General features: G+C 38.6%; 1 protein-coding gene across 1 annotated transcript in view; it reads right to left on the minus strand.

The window, feature by feature from the left end:
- NCAPD3 (non-SMC condensin II complex subunit D3) overlaps positions 1-17,990 on the minus strand; it is a 113,382-nt gene that overhangs the window by 81,568 nt on the left and 13,824 nt on the right. The window contains 6 exon segments of the mRNA XM_036744398.1: positions 485-618; positions 3,169-3,256; positions 3,488-3,549; positions 3,668-3,835; positions 10,009-10,193; positions 14,871-15,033. Of these exon segments, the coding sequence (XP_036600293.1) occupies positions 485-618; positions 3,169-3,256; positions 3,488-3,549; positions 3,668-3,835; positions 10,009-10,193; positions 14,871-15,033 (800 nt within the window).

Consider the following 17,990-nt stretch of genomic DNA (forward strand, 5'->3'; position numbering starts at 1 on the left):
ACAGAATAACCACAATAATATAATGGAAATAACTAACAGTATAATGGAAATACTTCATAACTATGATCAATAAAGTGAATTCAGAGGGCATATTAGCAGGATGCCTTCCCCATTCAGCTAAGAGATAGTGGATCCAGAGTGTAGAATGGGGTAGACATATTGTCAGACATGGCCAGTTTATTTTTTCTTTAGTTCCTTGATTATGAAAAACTATAAAATATGAATATAAATATGAAAGAATATTCTTATGTAGTAAGAAATAATAAATATGAGTGCTTCAGAACACCCAAGCAAGAGTCCTATGGGAAGGAGTAAGGAGAGGTACAGCAAGTCACTGGAAAGTGAGAAAACAATGTAAAAAGAACATCAATGCTACATTTAAAAAAACATCAAAACATATTAGGTAATAGAAGTCAGTTATAGAGCCCAGAGACCTAAGAAGGAGCAGTGAGGACAGAAAAGATCCACAGTGTCTGTGCTTTACCTGATAAACTGGATTGCATGATTTCTAGTATTGAGAGTTTGTGAGGTGATATTAAGGGGTGTTCGGTGGGATCCTTCTCCTGCTTCAAACATGAGTATCACATTTAGCAATCGATGGAAGAGGCAAGTGATGACCTAAAAAAGACAGTACTGTTCAAAAATCAAATACATTAACAAAGTTGCCTATTGTACTGTATCCAAAAGCAGTAGAAAATAAGTTGAGTTTTTCTCTCCTAATGAGCCTAAGAAACACTATTTCTCTAATTATCTTCAGGAGCTAGACAAGGGCAAAAATGGGACTAGTAAAGTGTAAAAGAATTGCTTATAGCTAATAAGTAATGGTATGTTTCTGGTCTTCCTTCTCATCCACATATACAGCACAGAATCTGACAGACACAAGGAAGAATAAAGACGAACATTTATAAATGGCATGGAATTGAGAGGTGATGTAGCATAGTAGCCTGAACACAGAATGTGGGCACAAGGAAACATGGGATTAAGTTCCATCTCATATACTTACAATTTATGTGACCATGGGCAAGTCACTTAACCATTCAGAGTATTTGTTTCCTTATCTGAGAAATGAGGATAACAGCTTCCCTATTTACCCCACAGATTTACTACAAAAAAAAGTGCTCTGCAAATACAAGTTAGTTATTGTTATTAGAATGTTGTCAATACCCTTGGGTACAAAATGCAAAAGACTCAATGTTGGACCTAAAAAGGACGTCTGAAAGGAAAAGGGGATTGAAGGTAAGGTACTGTAAATAACTAGCAAATCAAGCATTTAATAAATGACGGCTTGGGGCCAGGCCTTGTGCTAAGCACTGGGAATACCGATAGAAAGACTTAAACAATCCCTACTCACAAAGAGCTTACATTCTAATGGGAGACACGACAAGTACATATAAAAATATATACGACACAGCATAAATACAAATACAAATACATACCAACTAGGTAAATATAACGTAGTTTAGGAGGGAAGGCATTTGTGGCTGGGGAAATGAGGAAAAGCCTCACACAGAAGCCTTGAGATGCATTTAAAAAGCAAAGGATTCTGAGGTGGAGGTAAAGGAGCACTTTCAAGTCATGTGACATGGCAAGCACAAAGCACAGGGACAGAAGATGGAGGGAGGAACAAAGAATGTGGATGGTTCACAAAGGATGGAAGGGAGAATACTGTCCAATGAAAATGGAAAGATAGTCTGGGGCAAGGGTTTTTTCAGGCTTCCAAAGCTAAAAAGAAGGGTTTATATTGGATCCTAATGGCAATAAAAAGCCACTGGAGTTGGTTGAGTTGGAGAGTAACAAGATCAAGTCTGTCCTTAAGGAAAATTATTTGGTAGTAGTGTGTAGGATGGACCGAAGTGGGGAGAGATTTGAAGGACAAACCAATTAGGAACTTGTGGCAATAAGCTAGGGGAGAGGTGATGAGGGCCTGATTTAAGGCAGCAGCTGTCTGACTGAAGAGAAGGCGTCAGATGCAACAGATGGTAGAAAAGTAGCAATGGCAAGAGTCGTCAATAATTGGGCATGTGAGATGAAGGAGAGTGAGGAATTCAGAGTAATGCTGAAATTATCAATCTGGAAGACTGGAAGGATAGTGGTGCCTTCAAAATAAATTGATAAGTATGAATGAGGGGAGAGTTTTGCAGGAAAGATGAGCTCAGATCAGGACATGTGGAATTTAAGATGTTTTTGAGACATCAAGTTTGAAATGTCCAATAGGTAAATGGAGATGGAGACTGGAAGCTCAAAGGAAAGAGTGGGGCTAGGAGTCATCTGTATAGAGATGAGAGTCAAACCCACAGAAGCTGATGAGGTCACCAATACAGAAAGTATAGAAGGAGGAGAAAAGAGGGCCCTGGGCCGAATCTTGGGGAATGCTCATGTTCAGGGCACATGAGATGGTTGATGAGTCAGCCAAGGAGATGGAGAAAGTAGTCAAGCCAGTAGCACGTGAATCAGGAGAGTAGTGTCAGGAAAAGCCAAAAGAGGATGGTAAATAGCACCAAATGCAGAATATACATTAGGTATATTGATACTGGATGCCAACCTGAACAACATTTTAAAGTATATGTTATAAATCTTGTTTTTTTATAATGTCTCAATAGTTAGGGCAGCATTAATGTTTATAATAACATTTTCTTGGCAAAAATAAGACAGGACACAATCACACCAGATGTTTCCCAAAAGGAATTATTTGGGGAGCACCCTAAATAATTGGCATTTGTACATACCACGTTTATTACTAGCTCCACAGAAAGGAAAATAAGATAGCTTGATGATTATTTCTGTTACTGATCAACTGCAAGCATACAAACAGAAGTACTGAATTGTCATGGAAACCTTGGGTACTGTGTGACTACCTATTCTTGCCTTTGTAATATGTCAACAAATATTTTTATAAAAGCATGTCTTTGTTGTCTGGGAGCTCATCTGTTCCTCCTGTGTAATTCCCATTTGAAACAGAGGTCTATGTCTGCAACGGAACAATAAATTGCTGCAGCTACCAAATGATAAGCCGTCAAACTGGTCTCTTATTGAGCACCTAATGTTTGCTGAATTGAATTTTCAAAAGCAGTATCTAATTTAGATATCTTTTAATATAACACATAATTTGTGTATTACAATTTTGAAATGATCTTCATGAGCTTTTGTTTAGTGCCAGATTTTCTTTACCTTATCCCCTTCTCCATGAATGGAGGAACACAGCAAACGCAGTCCATAATAGGCCAATTCTGGTATGTATTTTGCTTTGTCAATGTTTCTAGACAAAAAAAGAAGCAGCATTAGCTAGTAGATATGATTACATCTATACAATTAACATAAAACATAAATAACATCATAACAAATTAACATAACAATATACAATTAACAGAAAGACCCACCTATTTCCATAAAACATGTTTAAACTAATTAATAGTATATGCTAATCAGAATGTAGACAAAAAAAATACTATGTAGTACCATTTTAAAGTGCAGATATTTAAAAGCTCACCTGGCTTCTAAAGTCTGAAATCCATGAAGAACTGGTTCAAAACTGGTTAATCCAACTAAGACCTAAAAAGCAGACATCAAGCAAAGACTTAATATCTGACTGTTTACTTTGGCCAACTTGTTAAATAGCCAGATTAGTGAAGGATGATATATACTTATGCCTCCTGGTCTCTTTAGTTACCTGTATACAATTCTGCACACATTGTGGCTTTTCTTTCAGGGGGAACTTGGGCAAAAGTCTTAAAAAATTCTTCAGAAGAAAGAAGATAGCATTCCGAATCTGACAAATGTCATGTGCAGAAAAACTTATATCCTCCTCATCATCCTCTTCTTCTAAGATTTCATCCATCTAGAATAAGAAATAGAAAGGGCAACACTTTTTACCTAAGGTCAACTACTTTACCCAATGGACTAACAAGAAAAATCCAGTAAAGAAAGGGCAGCAACTGAGACACTTCATTATTAAGAATTCCTATGTTTTAAGGATTTTTTAAATAATTTTTATTTTTTATTAACTGTATTTGACAAACTCTATGTCATAACCATCTCTACATGTAGAGAAGAGAAAGAAGATAGTATGTGAAATCATGAATCTATTATACCCTGATTTTTTCATGTTTAGTTTAGTTTAGTTTAGTTTTAGTTTTTCATGTTAGCCTGTCTGTGTCTCCCTCTGTGCCTCTTTTTTCATTCTTTTTTTTTTTCTGGGTGGTGGTTTTGTTTTGTTTTCTAATGCTTCAATGACCCTTCTGCATTTTTGGATGGTATTCTGGGGACCTTTCTAGTCCTGACCTATAGTACCTGGGATCCTGCCACTAATTTTCACTTTCACTGGTGTCTATGCTCAGAGAACTGGCAAGTTTCAGGCCTGTTTACATCTTCCAGACAGTACTGTTTCTTCAAAACCCTAGGTACAGTTCAGATCATTGTGTTGCAAACTTATGGACTGATTTCTAGATTCCCAGTCTGAGCTTTGCCAGTGACCATCCTCATGTGTGGGATCAGAGGGCCTGATGGTGTGCAAGGGCTCTAGGACTTCCTTGTTGGAACATTCAGGTCTTCTTGCTCCTTGTACACAGTGCTGTATGTTCCAGGAGTACTGAGAATATTTCTGGTGTACTCTAGAAGGATTATGAACATTGTGTTGGCCACAGCTTTTGTGACTAAACCCCTTCCTTAATGCCTAATGACCTGGGCTGAATAAAGATACTTACTGGTATAACTCTTTGGATTTCCTGGTCATTAATCAGTCTGGAGCTCTTTTTTTTATTCTTGCTTTAGTACCTTTGATACAGCTGAGCTGTTCTATTCCTGTTCAATTTGTCTTAACCAGAAGTTAACTAACTATTAGTTAATAACCATTAGTTATTATTAGTAATAACTATTAGTTATTATTAGCAATAACTAATAGTTAATAACTATTTGGCAGTTTGCTGCCATTTAGTCACTGACATTCAGTCAATCAACAAGCATTTATTAAGTACCTGCATTTGCCAGGCACTGTGCTAGGTGCTGGGGATACACATACAAAGAACAGAAAATACATTCTAGTGGGGGTGGAGCCAAGATGGCAGCTGGAAAGCAAGGACTAGCACGAGCTTCCCGCCAAGTCCCTCCAAAAACCTATAAAAAATGGCTCTGAACCAATTCTAGAACTGCAAAACCCACAAAATAGCAGAGGGAAGCAGGGCTCTAGCCCAGGACAGCCTGGATAGTCTCTGGGTAAGGTCTATTGCGCACGGAGCTGGGAGCGGAGCGGAGCAGAGCCCAGCATGGGCCAAGCGGACCAACCAGACCAAGAGCCTGGCTGAGCGGGCCCTAGCGCCCTGAATCAGTGAGCTGCAGCAGTTACCTGACTTCTCAACCCACAAACACCAAAGGCAACAGAGAAGGTTAGTGGGAAAAGCTGCTGGGGACAGGGTGATAGAGTTAGCGGTTCAGCCACCACCTCAGGGGGCAGCGGGGGAGGTGCAGCTACAGAACTACAGCTGCAGTTGCTTCCGGCCCCAGGCCCACCTGGTGGGAGGAATTAAGTGGCAGATCAGAGCAGGAGTGAAGAGCCTGCTGAAGATCTGGGTCCAGTCCAGGTTGGGGGTTCTTGGGGAAGGAGGAGTGCTGGTATGGCAGAGCTGGCTGTAATAGCTCTGAAAACAACAGTGAATCCCCTCAAGCTTGGAACAAAGTACTCTTTACTCTTCAAGCAGTCATACAACACTGAAAAACTCAAGCATCAAGTAAGTTGGCTGAGAACATGGCCAGGCAGCGAAAACGCACCCAGATTCAGTCTCAGACTTTGGATTCTTTCTTTGGTGACAAAGAAGACCAAAACATACAGCCAGAAGAAGTCAACAAAGTCAAAGAGTCTATAACAAAAGCCTCCAAGAAAAACATGAACTGGTCTCAGGCCATGGAAGAGCTTAAAAAGGATTTGGAAAAGCAAGTTAGAGAAGTAGAGGAAAAATTGGGAAGAGAAATGAGAAGGATGCAAGAAAACCACAAAAAACAAGTCAATGACTTGCTAAAGGAGGCCCAGAAAAATACTGAAAAATATACTGAAGAAAACAACACCTTAAAAAACAGACTAACTCAAATGGCAAAAGAGCTCCAAAAAGCCAATGAGGAGAAGAATGCCTTGAAAGGCAGAATTAGCTAAATGGAAAAGGAGGTCCAAAAGACCACTGAAGAAAATACTACCTTAAAAATTAGATTGGAGCAAGTGGAAGCTAGTGACTTGATGAGAAATCAAGATATTATAAAACAGAACCAAAGGAATGAAAAAGTGGAAGACAATGTCAAATATCTCATTAGAAAAACCACTGACCTGGAAAATAGATCCAGGAGAGATCATTTAAAAATTATTGGACTACCTGAAAGCCATGATCAAAAAAAGGGCCTAAATATCATCTTTCAAGAAATTATCAAGGAGAACTGCCCTGATATTCTAGAGCCACAGGGCAAAATAGAAATTGAAAGAATCCACAGATCGCCTCCTCGAATAGATCCCAAAAAGAAATCTCCAAGGAATATTGTCGCCAAATTCCAGAACTCCCAGATCAAGGAGAAAATACTGTAAGCAGCCAGAAAGAAACAATTTGAGTGCTGTGGAAACACAATCAGAATAACACAAGATCTAGCAGCTTCTACATTAAGAGATCGAAGGGCTTGGAATATGATATTCTGGAGGTCAGTGGAGCTAGGATTAAAACCAAAATCACCTACTCAGCAAAAACTGAGTATCATGCTCCAAGGCAAAATATGGACTTTCAATAAAATAGAAGCCTTTCAAGCTTTCTCAGTGAAAAGACCAGAGCTGAATAGAAAATGTGACTTTCAAACACAAGAATCAAGAGAAGCATGAAAAGGTAATCAAGAAAAAGAATAAGAAGAAGAAATCGCAAGGGACTTACTAAAGTTGAACTGTTTTGTTTATATTCCTACATGGAAAGATGATGTGTATGATTCATGAGACTTCAGTATTAGGGTAGCTGAAGGGAATATGCATATATATGTATATATATATGTGTATGTGTGTGTGTATATATATATATATACATATATATATACACACATGTGTGTGTATGTATGTGTATATGTATATATATATATAGAGAGAGGGGGGGGGGCACAGGGTGAGCTGAAGATGAAGGGATGATATCTAAAAGAAATAAAATCAAATTAAGGGATGAGAGAGGAATATATTGAGAGAGGGAGAAAGGGAGAGATAGAATGGGGTAAATTATCTCACATAAAAGGGGCAAGAAAAAGCAGTTCTGTAGGAAGAGAAGAGAATGCAGGTGAGGGGGAATGAGTGAATCTTGCTCTCATCAGATTTCACCTGAGGAGGGAATACCATACACACCCGATTGGGTATCTTACCCCACAGGAAAGGAGGAGGAAGAAGATAAAAAAGGGGGGGATAATAGAAGGGAGGGCAGATGAGGGAGGAGGTAATCAAAAACAAATACTTTTGAAAAGGGACAGGGTCAAGGGAGCAAATTGAATAAAGGGGGATAGGCTAGGAAGGAGCAAAATATAGTTAGTCTTTCACAACATGAGTATTGTGGAAGGGTTTTACATAATGATATGCATGTGGCCTATGTTGAATTGCTTGACTTCTTAGGGAGGGTGGGTGGGAAGGGAAGAGGGGAGAGAATTTGAAACTCAAAGTTTTAAAAACAGATGTTCAAAAACAAAAAAAAATAGTTTTTGCATGCAACTAGAAAATAAGATACACAGGCAATGGGGCGTAGAAATTTATCTTGCCCTACAAGAAAGGAAGGGAAAAGGGGATGGGAGGAAAGTGGGGTGACAGAAGGGAGGGCTGACTGGGGAACAGGGCAACCAGAATATATGCCATCTTGAAGTGGGGTGGAGGGTAGAAATGGGGAGAAAATTTGTAATTCAAACTCTTGTGAAAATCAGTGCTGGAAACTAAATACATTAAATAAATTAAATAAAAATAAAAAAAATAAAATAAAATAAAAAAAAACAAAAAAAATACATTCTACCACTGTTTTCACTACCAACCACAAAGGTACCTGATAACTGGTCTTACTGACAGTAGTCTTGCTGACATTCTACCCTCCTCCTGTATCAATGTGATGTAACATATATCATCAGTGAGACAAGTACTAAGGCTGTGAGGTCTACTTAAGTTTTAATAAAAATCTATTTACCTAATCTGATTTAGCTGACCCCATTTCCTTCAAATATTCACAGTCATGTGCTAATATGCATGGTTGATCACAAGTTTCCTACTTTATACTTCTAAATAGAAACTTTTTTTTTTAAATCCTAATTTACTAACAATGAATTCCAGGGAAACTAAATACCAAAAATTAACAATGAATAAAAGTAGTTTGACAAATCTTCACTTGTTAATTCACTTCAAGCAAAAGGAAGGAAGGTGGCTTACCCAAAGTCAATCAATAGAGAACCTAGGGACCCAGTATCAGAAGTGCATGGAGAAGAAGTAGAGACTAACTGGATTTCTGAATTTCAGTTTCACAATAAACCAAATGTCTACTGATCATTTCAAACTAGATGTCCCATATATTTAACATATTCAAACATATTCAAAACTGAACTCTTTATCTTTCCCCCAAAACCTACCCCTCTTCCAAATTTCCCTATACTTCCACTATTCTTCCAGTCTTCCAGGTTTATAATCTCAGCATCATTCTCTACTCCTCAATCTCCTTCATTCCAGTTATCTAATTTTGCCATTTCTACCTAAACAATCTCTCACATTTGACCCCTTGTCTCTACTCTCATCAGCTTGGTTCCAGCCCTTATCACCTCTTGCCTAACCTACTGCAATGGTCTCCCAATCTCATCCTCCCCCATTTCAATCCAACCTACACACTGCTGCCAAAGTGGTTTTCCTTGAGCATGGGTCTGACCATGTCACCGCACTACTCCATATTCCAACACTCACTATAGCTAAAATGGCTAACTATAATTCCTGTATGATCAAATATAAACTCCTCATTTTGGCTTTTATAAGCCTTCACAATCTGGTCCCAATCTCTGCTGGCTCATCACTCATTACTCCTCTTCCTACACTTTATAGTACAGCTAAACCAGACTTTTCTCTGAACTCTATATACTACACTCTACCTCCTGACTTTGTGCCTTTGCATTGGCAAACCCCTATCACCAGAATGCATTTCTTCTTTGTCTACATCTCACAGAATCCATCATTTCCTCCAAGACTCAGATCCAACACCATCTTCTATATGAAGCCTTTCCTGATCCCACCACCTGCTTCCTAGACTACTTTCTATTAAAGTACCTTCCATGTAGTCTTTATATACTTATATATGTACATGCCATTTCCCAAAGAGAATACCAGAATACTTGAGAATAAGGATTCATCGTATTTGTATCCCCAGCACCTAATCATAGTGCTTGACGAAGGCTTAATAAAAACTTGTTGACTGTTAGTCTGGTGACACAATGATGAGAATGGATGGTTGGAAGGAAGAGGACAATAGTAAGGTTCCCCTAGTCCATCTAGACATCCCCACATAGGATTAATCATAACCCCAGTGGCTACGTCAATAAAAATCAGCTTTTATATCATCTCTGATACATAAATCAGTAGCTTCTAAATAAAAGTAATCGTAAAAAACACATACTATGTTTTGTTCAGTTGGCATTTTAAAAAAAATTTACTATTTTTACTATTCAATTTGACAAGCATTTATTAAGTCTTTACTTGAGAGACACTGTGCTAGACAATGGGAAGGGACATAAAGACAAAAAAAAGTCATATCCTCAAGGAGCTCCCATTCTCGGGCAGGGCAGCTGGGGAGCGGGGGATTGGAGGTACTACGGGGACGCAGGGTGGAGACACAATATGTACACAGCAAAGTACAAACAAGATAAGTGTAGTCTTATTAGCTGACCTGAAATTTTAAGATTTTATATAATGATTATGAAATTGATCATAGAACTCTAAGCTAAAAAAAAAATCTCAAAATCCTACAATTACTAACATTTTTTAAATTTTCTTCTTACCTCAGAGTCTTCTTTTCTGGGTGGTTTTCCTCTCTTTCTATTTCCTCTTGAATCAGCTTGAGAACTCTTGGGATGTTCTTTTTTTCTTTTCCTACTCAAGTTAGATTCTTGAGGCCAGCTCTTTTTCAGAATCTGAAGACATTTGTCAAACATGACTGGATGGAACACTTGATTAGCTATGCTACCTGTTCAAAAAGAGTAAAGCAGGTTAAGATCTAATTAATCTTGACATACGCCCAATTCCCATAAAGCAAATTTTCAATGAATTTTAAATAACCAAGAAAGCTGTATATAGTAAAGAGAGAGTTGGCCTCAGAGTCAAGAGGACCTGATTTCAAGCTACGCCTATGATCCATACTACTTGTGTGAATCTGAACAAGGCACTCAAACTCTCAGTGAATGTACTGTCAACTCTCTAAGACTGTAACTCATAGTGAAAATGCTGACTTACAGTGATGGAAGTATCCTCATCCAGAACACAGTCATTACTTATCAATGATCCCAGGTTCAGTTCCTATCCCTATCCTTTGAATAATTTGAATAAATTGAGAAAGAAATCAAGAGACTGAGGAAGAAAGCATTCACATTTGGTTTGCAGTTCACATATAACATGCAGATTTTCCTTGCACAGAATCTTGTCATAAATATCAAACAATAAAAAAGAATAATGCTAGAGCTAGACGTGTTTCTCTTCCATCCCCAAAAGTCTATACTCAAGCTCTAGATTAATTTATCATCTGACCTCTGGAGGCTACTAGTACTTTTTTCTAAGAGCCTGAAATCGTTCTCTCCAAAGTTACCAATGATCTCTTAGTAGACAAATCCAATGGCCTTTTTTCATTTCTCATTTTCTTTGATCTCTCTGTAGCCTTTGCAACACCCTCTCAAATATGCCCCCTTCTCTCTTCTGGCACTGCCACCACTCCAGTGCAGGCCGTCATCACTACACACCTGGATTATACTGTAATAGCCTGTGGGTCTCCCTGCCTCCAGTCTACCCTCATTCCAGTCCATCCTTCATTAAGCCACCAAAGGGATTTTCTTAGCATAAGGTTAATCATGTTACCTTCTACTGAATAAGCTCCAGGGGCTCCCTATTACCTCTAGGATCAAATGCAAAATTCATTGTTTTGAATTCAAAGCCCTTCATAACCTAGCCCCTCCAACTTTTCCAGTTTTCTTACACCTTACTCCCACAGCCAAGTACTCTTCAATCCAATGACACTGCCTCCTGGCTGTTCCATGAACAAGGCACTCCAAGCCTACTGGTCTCCTTTAAGTCAGGGCATCTCATCTTTTACAGGAAGCCTTTCCTATGCCCTCTTAATTCTAGCACCTCCTTTCTCTTTATTATTTCCTATTTGTCCTATACTTTGCTTATTTGTTTGCTTGGTATCTCTGTCTCATTAGATTGTAAGCTCTTCTAAGGCAAGAACTGTCTTCTACCTTTTTGAATCTCCAGTATTTAGCACAGTGTCTGACACATAGTAGGTGATTAACAAATATTTATTGGCTATTCTCTCAACCCCCTCATGACTTCTACCCCAACATTCCACTGAAACTACTCTAAAGTTTTAAGTTACATACTTAAAATACAAACCCAAGAACTATTTTTTTTTCCAAGTCCTTATCTATCTCTGATTTTACTAAGTCGTTTGGAACTTTTGACTACACCCTCCTACAGATTACTCTCTCTCTTTCCTTGAATTCAGAGCTTTGTTGTCGTTTTAGTCATTATCATTCATGTCTAACACTTCCTGACCCCTTTTGGGGTTTTCTCAGCAAAGATACTGAAGTGGTTTGCCATTTCCTTATCCAGCTCATTTTACAGATGAAGAAACTGAAGCAAACAAGGTTAAGTGACTTGTCCAGAGTCACATAACTAAGGTCTGAGGCCAGATTGAACTCAGGAAAATGAGTCTTCCTGACTTCAGGCCCAGGGCTCTATCAACAGTGCCAGCTAGCTGCCCTTCTCTCTTCTGGCACTACCACACTTTTAAAAACCAATTATTTTTATACCTTTCTATTTCTTGTCTAGCCCCTAATCTTTACAACCAGGTGATGTCATTATTCCCCAAATGATTATCCTTGGCCTTCCTCTCCTCGCCTTTGGCAATCTCAATCACTCTCATAGTTTCAAAAACAAATTCTATACAGGTGATTTCTAGCGCTAACCTCTCTTTGGTCTAGGTATACTCCAAATGCCTACAAGACATCTTCACCTGCATTTTTCACTGGGAGCTCAAACTCTACGTAACTGAAAACCAGTTCATTATCTTTCTCCCTAAATATGCTACTCCTTTTGACTTCAATGTTTCTATCCATGGCACTACACATACTACTACAGTCTTTCATGTTAAAAACCTTGGTGTTATCTTTGGTTTTTTCTTCTCCTTCACCTCTTATATCCAGTTACTGTGAGAAATGATTCATTTGGACCCCATTCTATTCCAACCAGTATTAATCAGTTTGATGATTCCATAGAGATAATGATTATAAGTTGTGTATTTTAGGCCCCAGAACTGCAAACTGCAGGCTGGAAGTTCACTTGCTTAATCATAAGAACCTAACTAGAGGCCCCCCACCGTTTTACCTGGTTATGGTGACCAAGTCCTGTGTTGGAGGTGATTCAATTACATAGAAAGTCTCCTAACTTCTTTTTGTACCTTCGGACCACTCTCTTTTATCCAACATGAGCATGTGACCATCTTATGACCACTTAGTCAGTGGAGATGCCCCATGCTCTGCCCACCCCAAGACCCGTTGCTGAAATAACATTTCTAACCAATACATCACTTCTGACCTTTGAAGCAAGGAGTATCAACCAATGGGATTCTATATTTTGTGCAGTCCCTCTAGACACAGTTCAAGAATCAAACACGGTATCAAGCATTATAAAAATAAGGCCCTGGAAGAAGGGGGCATCTCAGATCATGAGGAAGGTTTGAGATACACTTCATTAGTGGGGACCATGGACCCTTTAAGAAAGCACCATTGGCTCAGAGCTCTGCCTCAGTTTCTTTTATTGTAGGTTGGACAATTTAAAATCCCACATTAACAAAACTTATAAAGTTCATAACCTCAAACATATCCTCTTTATTTCCAACACCTCTATCTTAGTATGAGGCCTTGTCACCATAAACACGGACAACTGCAACATTATCTTCTGTCCATCTCCACTCTTTCCATTTTTCCAATCAATCTATTATACTGCTCAAGGGGTAGAGCCAAGATGGTAGCAGGGAACCAGGAAACTGCCTGAGCTCTCCCCAGTTTCCCTCAGAAACAATTTTAAATCAAGCCTCTTGAAAGAATTCTGGAGTGACAGAATCTACAAAGACAATAAAACAATTTTCTATCCCAAGAAAACTTAGAAGGACTTTAGGAAAGGTCTGTCTCATGTGGGTAAAATGGGAGGGCAGCCCAGCACTGGCAGTGTCTGGGCAAGCCAGCAGGACATTCTTAGCCGCAGCACAGATCAACAACCATGATCCTGAGGTTCTGGCTCAGCAAGCCAGCTGTGAAGCCTCCAGCCCGGGTGTGGGAGGCAAACTGTCAGCACCCAAATTCAAGGCACAACAAGCACAACTAGGCTAAGCCACCCTAGCTCAGTGGGCAAGCCACCAGCCCCAGAGGCCCCTGTACTGGAAGCCAGTGACCAGGCCTCTGGCCCCCATGCAAAAAGCTTGGGACGATGCCCCTTGTATGTCAGGAGCAGAGCTCAATTTTTAAAAATGAGCAAAAACCAGAAAAGAACCCTGACCATAGAAAGCTACTATGGTGACAGGGAAGATCAAAACACAAACTCACAAGAGGACAACAATATCAAAATGCCTACATGTGAAGTCTCAAAGGGGAATATGAATTAGTCTCAAGCTCAAAAAGGATTTTAAAAATCAAGTAAGAGAGGTAGAAGAAAAATTGGGAAAAGAAATGAGAGTTATGCAAGAGAATTATGAAAAAAGAGTCAACAGCCTGGAAAAGGAAGCACAAAAATTGACTAAAGAAAATAACTCCTTTAAAAGTAGATTTGACCATATGGAAAAGGAGGTACAAAAGCTAACTGAAGAAAAAAATTCCTTAAAAAGTAGAATTGGGCAAATGGAAGCTAATGACCTTGTGAGACATCAAGAATCAGTCAAACAAAATCAAAGGAATGAAAAAGTAGAGGAAAATGTAAATACCTCATCGAAAAATCTGTTACATTGCTGCCAGAATAACCTGATCAGTCATGTCTAACCTCCACTCAAAACTCTTCACATCTTACTGGCTGCTGAGGAAAATATAAACTCCCTTGCTTGGTATTCAAGACCTTTCACCTTCTTTGATGTGGGCATGCTATGCTTGGCTGTCCTGGGCCAGAGCTGCCCATGTCACAAAATCGATTACAAAGTTCTTCAGAGCCCCATATGTAAAATGAGCTAGAGAAGGAAATGGCAAACCACTCTAGTATCTTTGCCACAAAAACCCCAAATGGGATCAGGAAGAGTCAGTCATGACTAAAGTGACTGAACACCACCAACACCACCACCACCACCACCACCACCATAGGGAGCTCCCAGGAGCAGGGGCCACCAGGTTGGCTAAGGAGGGGTGAAGCAGCCCAGGATGGAAAAAAGAGCATGTAAAAACTTCCATCTCAATTAGTCGCAGGATTAGGTTGGTGAGCAGCACCTACACTTCTGGCCTGGGTGAGAGGAAGGGAAGGAAAGAAAAGAAGGAAAGGAGAAAGGGAGGGAGGAAGGAAATTCTTTATTTTCAAATGAGGAATTAAGAAAACAAGAACAACTTTGGTTGTAAGAAAAAAAATGCAGAAAAACAAAGTGGTAGTAGATGTGATTGATTATGTAACATTCACTTACCTGGGATTTCAAGCAATAAAAAGTAAAGCCCAGCAGCATGGAGACCATATTCTCGATTTTGCACAGTGGCATTTTTCTTATGGACTACTTCAACGAAGTGATAGAAAAGGGCCACAAGTACATTGTGAGAAATATTGTTCTCCTTAAAGATGGTCCAAATACTCTTAAAAACAAAAAAAGAAAAGTCGAGAAGTCAGAGAAAAATTTTTTATGTCACATGAACTGTTATATCTTTTGGGAAATTTGCTACTCTACAGAGGTAGGGACTGGCCAACCTAGTTCCTCTTTTATAATCAGCAAGTTACCAGCAGATAACTAAAACTACTAACCTTATATAAAGTCTATTTCTCATTCTTGTTACTGACTCAGAAAATCCTAACCATTTCAATACACCAACTGAAGAGAAGGGTAAAAAAAACCCCACAAAGTAATAATGCCTACCATTTTGTCCCCCAGGTGGCCAGAAGTTATCAAAGCGAATGCCTTGAATGTAATTCAACAGAACAGAAGAATTCTACTTGGACCTTCTTGCTCCCTTACAGAAGTAAGGTAAATAGAACTTTACTGAGTTGGCACAAAGGGGTTTTTTGCATTAATTTTACTTAAAGGCATTTAATCTTCATTTCTGATTGATGTGCAGTTTGCAATGGTTCATAATACTAAGTTTCTCTGTCCTGTTTCTTTTATCTTATCTACTGACTTAAGTAATCAATGATATCTAAAACAATACTTAGGAGCACTTGAAAAACTTGATATTTAAAAAAAAAATTCTTTGTGTAAGTCAGCAAGTAATTATAATAATCATTCATCTGTTTAGGGAACTCTATTTTCTTAAAGCGAAGAAGCAAAAATGTTTTGCAATTTGGATTTGGATTTTTTAAAGAGAGATATATGGAAGGTTACAAAGAATCTCCAGGGATTCTTAACTTGGGGTCTTTGAATGTATTTTTAAAATATTTTGAAACCATATTTGAATATAATTGGTTTCCTTTGCATTTATTATTTTTGTTAATGTATTATAAAAACAATTATTTCAAAATTATTATTATTTATTTAATACTTTTAGTTTTCGGCATTGATTTCCAAGATTTTGAATTACAAATTTTCTCCCCATTTCTACCCTCCGCCCCACTCCAAGATGGCATATGTTCTGATTGCCCCATTCCCCAGTCAGCCCTTCCTTCTGTCACCCCACTCCCCCTCCTTCCCTTTTCCCTTACTTTCTTGTAGGGCAAGATAGATTTCTATTCCCCACTGCCTGTATGTCTTATTTCCCAGGTGCATGCAAAAACAACTTTTTTTTTAAACATCTGCTTTTAAAACTTTGAGTTCCAAATTCTCTCCCCTCTTCCCTCCCCACCCACTCTCCCTAAGAAGGCAAGCAATTCAACATAGGCCACATGCGTATCATTATGTAAAACCCTTCCACAATACTCATGTTGTGAAAGAGTAACTATATTTTGCTCCCTCCTATCCAATCCCCCTTTATTCAATTTTCTCCCTTGACCCTGTCCCTTTTCAAAAGTATTTGCTTTTGATTACCTCCTCCCTCTATCTGCCCTCCCTTCTATCGTCCCCCCCTTTTTTATCCCCTTCCTCCTTCTTTCCTGTGGGGTAAGATACCCAATTGAGTGTGTATGTTATTCCCTCAAGTCAAATCTGATGAGAGCAAGATTCATTCATTCCCCCTCACCTGCCCCCTCTTCCCTTCCAACAAACTGCTTTTTCTTGCCACTTTTATGTGAGATAATTTACCCTATTCTATCTGTCCCTTTCTCCCTCTCTCAATATATTACTCTCACCCCTTAATTTGATTTTTTTTAGATATCATCCCTTCTTCATATTCAACTCACCCTTTGCTCTGTGTGTGTGTGTGTGTATACATATATACATATATATATTTTTTTTATATGTATATTCCCTTCAACTACCCTAATACTGGGAAAGGTCTCATGAATTACACACATCATCTTTCCATGTAGGAATGTAAACAAAAAAGTTCCACTTTAGTAAGTCCCTTATGATTTCTCTTTCTTGTTTACCTTTTCATGCTTCTCTTGATTCTTGTGTTTGAAAGTCAAATTTTCTATTCAGCTCTGGCCTTTTCACTGAGAAAGCTTGAAAGTCCTCTATTTTATTGAAAATCCATGTTTTGCCTTGAAGCATGATACTCCATTTTGTTGGGTAGGTGATTCTTGGTTTTAATCCTAGCTCGATTGACCCCTGGAATATCATGTTCGAAGCCCTTTGATCCCTTAATGTAGAAGCTGCTAGATCTTGTGTTATCCTGATTATGTTTCCACCATACTCAAATTGTTTCTTTCTGGCTACTTGTAGTATTTTCTCCTTGATCTGGGAGCTCTGGAATTTGGCAACAATATTACTAGGAGTTTTCTTTTGGGGATCTTTTTCAGGAGGTGATCGGTGGATTCTTTCAATTTCTATTTTACCCTCTGGCTCTAGAATATTAGGGCAGTTTTCCTTGATAAATTCTTGAAAGATGATATCTATGCCCTTTTTTTGATCATGGCTTTCAAGTAGTCCAATAATTTTTAAATTCTCTCTCCTGGATCTATTTTCCAGGTGAGTGGTTTTCCCAATGAGATATTTCACATTGTCTTCCATTTTTTCATTCCTTTGGTTCTATTTTATAATATCTTGAGTTCTCATCAAGTCATTTCCTTCCACTTGCTCCAGTCTAATTTTTAAGATGCTATTTTCTCCAGTGGTCTTTTGGACCTCCTTTTCCATTTGGCTAATTCTGCCTTTCAAGGCATTCTTCTCCTCATTGGCTTTTTGGAACTCTTTTGCCATTTGGATTAGTCTATTTTTTAAGTTATTATTTTCTTCAGTATTTTTTGGGTCTCCTTTAGCAAGTCATTTACTTGTTTTTCATGGTTTTCTCACATCACTCTCATTTCTTTTCCCAATTTTTCCTCTACTTCTCTAACTTGCTTTTCCAAATCCTTTTTGAGCTCTTCCATAGCCTGAGACCAATTCATATTTTTCTTGGAGGCTTTTGATATAGGCTCTTTGACTTTGTTGACTTCTTCTGGCTATATGTTTTGGTCTTCTCTGTCACCAAAACAAGATTCCAAAGTCTGATTCTGAATCTGGGTC

This window comes from Trichosurus vulpecula, chromosome 2, assembly GCF_011100635.1.
Source record: "Trichosurus vulpecula isolate mTriVul1 chromosome 2, mTriVul1.pri, whole genome shotgun sequence".
Classification (NCBI taxonomy): Eukaryota; Metazoa; Chordata; class Mammalia; order Diprotodontia; family Phalangeridae; genus Trichosurus; species Trichosurus vulpecula.